This window comes from Salvelinus sp. IW2-2015, linkage group LG14 (genome assembly GCF_002910315.2).
Source record: "Salvelinus sp. IW2-2015 linkage group LG14, ASM291031v2, whole genome shotgun sequence".
NCBI classification, from domain to species: domain Eukaryota; kingdom Metazoa; phylum Chordata; class Actinopteri; order Salmoniformes; family Salmonidae; genus Salvelinus; species Salvelinus sp. IW2-2015.
Genome location: NC_036854.1, coordinates 8545733 through 8554239, shown reverse-complemented (window position 1 = coordinate 8554239; position 8507 = coordinate 8545733). Strand labels below are relative to the sequence as shown.

The 8507-nt window shown below is 47.1% G+C and overlaps 1 protein-coding gene across 1 annotated transcript in view; it reads left to right on the top strand.

Annotated features, from left to right (window-relative positions):
* LOC111972651 (utrophin-like) overlaps nt 1-6935 on the top strand; it is a 74529-nt gene extending 67594 nt beyond the window's left edge. The window contains exons 4-5 of the mRNA XM_023999674.3: nt 5672-5764; nt 6724-6935. Coding sequence (XP_023855442.1) covers nt 5672-5764; nt 6724-6819 — 189 coding nt within the window. The 3' untranslated portion in view covers nt 6820-6935. The remainder of the gene's footprint in view (nt 1-5671; nt 5765-6723) is intronic.
* Nucleotides 6936-8507: the final 1572 nt, after the last annotated feature.

The following is an 8507-nucleotide window of genomic DNA, read 5'->3' as shown; positions in this document are numbered from 1 at the left end:
GTTTTAGCTCTGGTGTTTCTCTCCTCTCCTCTGTGTTAGCTCTGTGTGGTTTGCTCTCCTCCCTTTGTGTTAGCTCTGTGTTCCTGTCTGTGACTCTCCTGGTGTTCTCTCTGTGCTTGTGTTTTCTCTCCTCCCCTGGTGTTTGCTCTGTGTGTTTCCTCCTCCTTCCTCTTGGTTTGTTAGCTTTGTGTGTTTTTCCTCTCCCTCTGTGTTTGGTTAGCTCTGTGTGTTTCTCTCCTCCTCGGTTGCTTCTGTGTGTTTCTCTCCTCCTCGTGTAGCTCTGTGTGTTTCTCTCCTCCCCTCTGTGTTTGTTAGACTCTGTGTGTTTCTCTCCTCATCCTCTGTGTTTGTTCGCTCTGTGTGTTTCTCTCCTCCCCTCTGTGTTTGTTAGCTCTGTGTGTGTTCTCTCCTCCCTCTGTGTTTGTTAGCTCTGTGTGTTTTTCTTCCTCTCCTCTGTGTTAGCCTCTGTTCCTCTCCTCCCCTTGTGTTAGCTCTGTGGTGTTCTTCCTCCCTTCGTGTTTGTTAGCTCTGTGTGTTTCTCTCCTCCCTCTGTGTTAAGCTCTGTGTGTTTCTCTCCTCCCTCTGTGTTTGTTAGCTCTGTGTGTTTCTCTCTCCTCCTCTGTGTTAGCTCTGTGTGTTTCTCTCCTCCCGTCTGTTGTTAGCTCTGTGTGTTTCTCTCCTCCCTCTGTGTTGTTACTCGTGTGTTTCTCCTCTCTCTCCTCTTGTGTTTGTTAGCTCTGTGTGTTTCTCTCCTCCCTCTCTGTGTTAGCTCTGTGTGTTTCTCTCCTCCCCTCTGTGTTTGAGCTCTGTGTGTTTCTCTCCTCCCCTATGTGGTTAGCTCTGTGTGTTTCTTTCCTCCCTCTGTGTTTGTTAGCTCTTGTGTGTTTCTCTCCTCTCCTCTGTGTTTGTTTAGCTCTGTGTTTCTCTCCTCTCCTGTGTTGGTTAGCTTGTGTGTTTCTCCTCTCTCTCCCTCTGTGTTAGCTTTGTGTTTCTTCTCTCTCCCTCTGTGTTAGCTCTGTGTGTTCTCTCCTCCCCCTCTGTGTTAGCTCTGTGTGTTTCTCTCCTCCCCTCTGTGTTGCTCTGTGTGTTTCTCTCCTCCCTCTGTGTTTGTTGCTCTGTGTTTCTCTCCTCCCTATGTGTTAGTCTGCTGTGTTTCTTTCCTCCCCCTCTGTGTTGTTAGCTCTGTGTGTTTCTCTCTTCCTCTGTGTTTGTTAGCTCTGTGTGTTTCTCTCCTCCTTCTTTGCCTGTGTTTCTCTCCTCCCCTCGTGTTTTACTTGTGTTTCTCTTGTTGTGTTTGAGCATTTGTGTGTTTTCTCTCCTCCCTCTGTGTTTTGTAGCTTCTGTGTGTTTCTCTCTCTCCTCTGTGTTTGTTAGCTCTGTGTGTTTCTTCTCCCCTCTGTGTTTTGTTGCTCTGGTGTGTTTCTCTCCTCTTCCCTCGTTTGTTAGCTCTGGTGTGTTTTCTCTCTCCCTCTGTGTTTGTTAGCTCTGTGTGTTTCTCTCCTCTCCTCTGTTTGTTAGCTTCTGTGTTGTGTTCTCTCCTTCCCTCTGGTGTTGTTAGCTCTGTGTGTTTCTCTCTCCTTCTGTTTTGTTGCCTGTTGTTTCTTCTTCTCTGTGTTTGTTAGCTCTGTGTGGTTTCTCTCCTCCCCTCTGTGTTTGTACTCTGGTGTGTTTCTTCCTCTCTCTGTGTTTGTTAGCTCTGTGTGTTTCTCTCCTCTCTCTGTGTTGGTCGCTGTTGTGTTCTCTTCTGTGTTTGTTAGCTCTGTGTGTTTCTCTCCCCTCCTCTGTGTTTGTTAGCTCTGTGTGTTCTCTCCTCCCTCTGTGTTTGTTAGCTCTGTGTGGTTTCTCTCCTCTCCTGTGTTTGTTAGCTCTGGTGTGTTTCTCTCCTCCCTCTGTGTTGTTAGCTGTGTTGTTTCTCTCCTCTCCTCTGTGTTTGTTAGCTCTGTGTGTTTCTCTCCTCCCTCTGTGTTGTTTATGCTCTGTGTGTTCTCTCCCTCCCCTGTGTTTGTTAGCTCTGTGTGTTTTCTCCTTCCGTTGTTGTTAGTCTGTGTGTTTCTCTCCTCTGTTTTGGTTAGCTCTGTGTGTTTCTCTCCTCTCCCTCTGTGTTTGTGTTAGCTCTGTGTGTTCTCTCCTCTCCCTCTGTGTTGTGTAGTCTCTGTGTGTTTCTCTCCTCCCCTCTGTGTTTGTTAGCTCTGTGTGTTTCTCTCTCTCTCTGTGTTTGTTAGCTCTGTGTGTTTCTTCTCCTCTCCTCTGTGTTAGCTCTGTGTGTTTCTCTCCTCTCCTCTGTGTTTGTTAGACTCTGTGTGTTCCTCTCCTCCTCCTCTGTGTTTGTTAGCTCTGTGTGTTCTCTCTCCCCTCTGTGTTTGTTAGCTCTGTGTGTTTCTCTTCCTCCTCTGTGTTTGTTAGCTCTGTGTGTTTCTCTCCTACCCTTCGTTTTTGTTAGCTCTGTGTGTTTCTCTCTCTCTCCTCTGTGTTTGTTAGCTCTGTGTGTTCTCTCTCCTCCCCCTTGTGTTTGTTAGTCTGTGTGTTGTCTCTCTCCTCCCCTGTGTTTGTTAGCTCGTGTGTTTCCTCCTCTCCCTGTGTTTGTTAGCTCTGTGTGTTTCTCTCTCTCCTCTGTGTTTGTTAGCTCTGTGTGTTTTCCTCTCTCTCCTCTGTGTTTGTTAGCTCGGTGGTGGTTTCTCTCCTTCCCTCTGTGTTTGTTAGCTTGTGTGTTTCTCTCCCTCCCTCTTGTGTTTAGCTCTGTGTGTTTCTCTCCTTCCTCTGTGTTGTTAGCTTCTGTGTGTTTCTCTCCTCTCCTCTGTGTTAGCTCTGTGTGTTTCTTCTCCTTCTCTGTTGTTTGTTAGCTCTGTGTGTTTCTCTCCTCCCCTCTGTGTTTGTACTCTGTGTTGTTCTCTCCTCCCTCTGTGTTTGTTAGCTCTGTGTGTTTCTCTCCTCCCTCTGTGTTTGTTAGCTCTGTGTGTTTCTCTCCTCCTCTGTGTTTGTTAGCTCTGTGTTTTCTCTCTCTCCTCTGTGTTTGTTAGCTCTGTGTGTTTCTCTCTCTCCTCTGTGTTTGTTAGCTCTGTGTGTTCTCTCTCTCCTCTGTGTTTGTTAGCTCTGGTGTTGTTTCCTCTCCTCTCCTCTGTGTTTGTTAGCTCTGTGTGTTTTCTCCTTCTCTGTTTGTTACTCTGTGTGTTTCTTCTGCTCTCCTCTGTGTTTGTTAGCTCTGTTGTGTTTTCTCTCCTCCCTCTGTGTTAGCTCTGTGTGTTTCTCTCTCCCTCTGTGTTTTGTTAGCTCTGTGTGTTTCTCTCCTCCCCTCTGTGTGTAACCTTGTGTTGTTTTTCTCCTCTCCTCTGTGTTAGCTCTTTGTGTGTTTTCTCCTCTCCTCTGTGTGTTAGCTCTGTGTGTTTTTTCTCCTCCCCTCTTGTTTGTTAGCTCTGTGTGTTTCTCCCCCTCTGTTTAGCTCTTTTGTGTTCTCCTCCCTCTGTGTTTGTTAGCTCTGTGTGTTTCTCTCCTCCCTCTGTGTTAGCTCTGTGTGTTTCTTCCTCCCTCTGTGTTTGTTAGCTCTGTGTGTTTCTCTCTATCCCTCTGTGTTAGCTCTGTGTGTTTCTCTCCTCCCTCTGTGTTTGTTAGCTCTGTGTGTTTCTTCCTCCCTCCTGTGTTAGCTCTGTGTGTTTCTCTCTCCCCTCTGTGTTGCTCTGTGTGTTTCCTCCTCCCCTATGTGTTAGCTCTGTGTTTTCTCTCCTCCTCGTGGTTACGCTGCGTTTTCCTGTGTGTCTTGTTTCTCTCTCCCCTCTGTGTTTGTTAGCTCTGTGTGTATTCTCTCCTCTCCTCTGTGTTTGTTAGCTCTTTGTGTTTCTCTCCTCCTTTGTGTTTGTTAGCTTTGGTGTGTTTCTCTCCTCCCCTCTGTGTTTGTTAGCTCTGTGGTTTTTCTCTGCTCCCTCTTTTGTAGCTCTGTGTGTTTTTCTCCTCTCTGTGTTGCTCTGTGTGTTTTTTCCCTCCCCTCTGTGTTTGTTAAGCTCTGTGTGTTTCTCTCCTCCCTCTGTTTGTTAGCTCTGTGTGTTTGTTAGCTGTGTGTTTCTTCTCCTCTCCTCTGTGTTTCTCTCCTCTCCTCTGTTGTTGCCTGTGTGTTTCTCTCCCCCTCTGTGTTACGCTCTGTGTGTTTCTCTCCTCCCTCTGTGTTTGTTCGCTCTGTGATTTCTCTCCATCACCCTATGTGTTACTCATGTGTGTTTCTTTCTCCGCTCTGGTGTTTGTTAGCTCTGTGTGTTCTTCTCCTCCCTCTGTGTTAGCTCTGTGTGTTTTTTTCCCTCCCCTCTGTGTTTGTTAGCTCTGTGGTGTTTTCTCTCATCCCCTCTGTGTTAGTCTGTGTGTTTTCTCTCCTCCCCTCTGTGTTTGTTAGCTCTGTGTGTGTTTCTCTCCCTCCCTCTGTGTTTAGCTCTCTGTGATGTTGCTTTCCCCTCGTGTTTGTTAGCTCTGTGTGTTTCTCTCCTCTCCTATGTTTTGTTAGCTTGTGTGTTTCTCTCTCTGGTTTGTTAGCTCTGTGTGTTTCTCTCCTCTCCTTGTGTTTGTTTAGCTCTGTGTGTTTCTCTTCCTTCCTCTGGTTTGTTAGCTCTGGTGTTTCTCTCTCCCCTCTGTTGTTAGCTGCTGTGTGTTCCTCTCTTCCTCTGGTGTTTGTTAGGCTCTGTGTGTTTTCTCTCCTCTCCTCTGTGTAGCTCGGTGTGCTTTTCTTCCTCTCCTCTGTGTTTGTTAGCTCTGTGTTTTCTCTCCTCCCCTCGGGTTTGTTAGCCTGTGTGGTTTCTCTTCCCCTCTTGTGTTTGTTAGCTCTGTGTTTTTCTCCTCTCCTCTGTGTTTGTTAGCTCTGTGTGTTTCTCTCCTACCCTCTGTGTTTGTTAGCTCGTGTGTTTCTCTCCTCTCCTCTGTTTTGTAGCTCTGTGGTTTCTCTCCCTCTTGTGTTTTGGTTGCCATGGTTTGGTTGTCTCCTCTGGCTCTGTGTGTTTCTCTCTCCCTCTGTGTTTGTTAGCCTGTGGTTGTTTCTCTCCTCTCTCTGATGTTTGTTAGCTCTGTGTGTTTTCTTCTCCTACCCTTGTGTTTGTTAGCTTGTCGTTGTTTCTCTCTCTCCTCTGTGTTTGTTCGCTCTGTGTGTTTCTCTCCTCCCCTCTGTGTTTGTTAGCCTGGTGTTTCTCTCCTCCCTCTGTGTTGTTTAGCCTGTGTGTTTCCTCTCCTCTGCTGTTTGTTAGCTCTGTGTGTTTCTCTCCTCTCCTCTGTGTTTGTTGCTCTGTGTGTTTCTTCCTCTCCTCTGTGTTTGTTAGCTCTGTGTGTTTCTCTCCTTCCTCTGTGTTTGTTAGCTCTGTGTGTTTCTCTCCCTCTCTTGGTGTTTAGCTCTGTGTGTTTTCTCTCCTTCCTCTGTGTTGTGTAGCTCTGTGTGTTTCTCTCCTCCCTCGTGTGTTTGTTAGCTCTGTGTGTTTCTCTCCTCTCCTCTGTGTTTTGTTAGCTCTGTGTGTTCTCTCCTCTCCTCTGTGTTTGTTAGTCTGTGTGTTTCTCTCCTACCTCTGTGTTTGTTAGCTCTGTGTGTTCTTACACACACGAGTAGTGTCCTTACACACACGAGTAGTGTCCTTACACACACGAGTAGTGTCCTTACACACACGAGTAGTGTCCTTACACACACATGATGAGTGTATTTCCTGTGTTTCAGACGGGAAAGATGCCCATCAAGGACATGTTCTGTGACCTGCAGGATGGCAAGAAACTGCTGGAACTACTGGAGGGACTCACAGGAAATGTCCTGGTGCGTGCGTGTGTGTACAGTGTATGTGTCGTGTGTGTGTGTGTATGTGTCGTGTGTGTGTGTGTATGTGTCGTGTGTGTGTGTGTACAGTGTATGTGTCGTGTGTGTGTGTGTACAGTGTACGTGTTGTGTGTGTACAGTTTGTGTGTATGTGTTGTGTGTGTCGTATGCATATTCATATCTGACCTTTCTCACCCCACTCCCCCAATTCACCCCTCATTCACCCTACCAGTGGATCTGTTTTCTAGCACCCCCAGCCCAGCCCAGTACCCAACACCTCGCCAGCCCTCTATCTGATACCATGATACTAATGCCATAATTGGGTGCTAATGCCCTGTTGTGGTATGTAAGGCTAGGAAGGGTTTTTAAATTGGCACTGGTTCAACCCAGTCCCCATTCTTTCCACATGTCCCTTAAAATAATAACTAGAGGGTGCTGAAGGCGTAATGGCTGATTGATTTATAGTGTGGAATGGTATGTTGAGTGATAAGTGGGACATGTATTAAGCACGCAGACTAGCCCTTGGCAACGGCCAGCACTGCAAGTCTGAAAGTCTCTCTGTCTGAATAGATTTAGCTGCCTCATTAATTGCAGGTCACTGCCCATCATTAGTGCAGTATTGTGCAGAGAAGTGTGTGCGTGTGGTGGGTGTAAAGGAACTGAAATCTTGCGTGATTTTACCCTCATAGCAAACCTTCACATTAGACAAGAGGAACAACTAGCACTACCTGACCCTGTATGAGTCTCGACTCCTCTTGGAGGGTGGGTGCAGAATAGGCTACATGTGGGAAAATGACATGTTGTCTTGTACTGGACACTTTCTATATACACTATGATACTCTAGATAATCTACGATACTCTTTGCTATGAAAGTCTTTGTGTGCTGAGGTCAGGCAGGATCCTTGCATTAATGTATGTTCTGACTAACATGCCCTATTCTTCTGTGTTGTTGTTCTCAGACCAAAGAGCGAGGGTCCACCAGAGTTCACGCCCTCAACAACGTCAACAAGGTTCTTCAGGTCCTGCATCAAAACAACGTGAGTACCTACCGATAGGGCTTTACACAGTATCTCTCTATTCTTCTTTATCCCCCTATTTTACTCATCTCTTCCCTTTTCCTTCGGTGTCTAGTGTGCTGTCTCCCTCTTGCATGCTCCCTCCTCTTCTCTCTTGCTCTCTCCCCTCTTTCCCCTTTCCCTTGTGTCTCCATACAATGACCAGTGTTCATGTTGTGACCTTGTCTGTGGGAGATAAGACGTGGTCTTTGCATGAGGAGCTCACTAGGGTAGAGGTGGCATGTTAGTTGCTATCCTCCTCCACACGGGCAGAAAAACAGCAGGCCATCGTGTGCGTGCGTGTGTGTGTGAGTTTGTTAGTGACTTCTTCTGTATTGTGTGTCTCTGTTTGTCAGCCTGATATATCCACAGTTGTGTCAAGTTGGCTGGATGTCCTTTAGGTGGTAGACCATTATTGATACACACAGGAAACCGTAGAGCGTGAAAAATCCAGCAGCGTTGTAGTTTTTAAAACATTTTCTCCCCAGTCTCGTGATATTCAATTGGTAGTTGCAGTCTTGTCCCATCGCTGCAACTCCCGTATGGACTCGGGAGAGGTGAAGGTCGAGAGCCATGTGTCCTCCAAAACACGGCCCCGCCAATCCCGCACTGCTTCTTGACACTGCCCGCTTAACCCGGAAGCCAGCCGCACCAATGTGTCAGAGGAAACACCGTACACCTGGCGACCGAAGTCAGCGTGCATACGCCTGGCCCGCCACAGGAGTCACTAGAGTGCGATGGGACAAGGACATCCCGGGCGGCCAATCCCTCCCCTAACCCGGAAGACGCTGAGCCAATTGTGCGCCGCCTCATGGGTCTCCTGTTCACGGCCGGCTGCGACACAGCCTGGGATGGAACCTGGCTCTGTAGTGACACCTCTAGCACTGTGATGCAGTGCCTTAGACCTCTGCTCCACTCGGGAGGCAGCGTTGCAGTTCTTGACTTACTCTCCTCGGCAAAAACGTCAAAATTAATGACAGATTTCTTGAGTTATTTTAGATTAATTCTGACTACTTTGAGGAAGCGTATACTGGCTACGGTGTCTCAAAATGGACAAACAGTACTATTGCCGCTTTTGTCTTGTTTTTCAAGCAAATATCTTTTAAGGGAGTATGCAAGCACACTAGTTCGGTTTGCCTAGCCAACTTCAGACTATAGCCACCAGAAGCCGAACTGATGCATGCCTGTGCATGATCCTTTGCCAGTAGCCCCAAGACCCCGCCCCCCCGCCCCCACAATGCTATTGCGTTAAATGGACAGCGCTGTGTGAAGTGATGGTGGGGGATCATCGACTGCGAACGTTTCCCAGGGCGTCTGGAGGAATCCTTCAAAGAAGGTGTGACTGTTTTAGAGAGGTTTACATGGCCAAGGATTAGTAGCTCTGGGGTCGACACCCCTCTCATAAACACACTAGCCACCCAGACAGGAGAATGATAGAAGGTGTGAGTTTTCTACTGCTTTATTTTAGTTACGGTACTTAACTTTTGTGTGTGCGTGTGTATTCTGTTTGTATCTTCTTATCTGTACTGTGTATCTCTATCTGTTACTGTGTATCTCGTATCTTATCGTCGTGTATCTCTATCTGTACTGTGTATCTCTATCTGTACTGTGTTATCTCTATCTGTACTGTGTATCTCTATTTGTACTGTGTATCTCTCTATCTGTACTGTGTATCTCTCTATATTCAT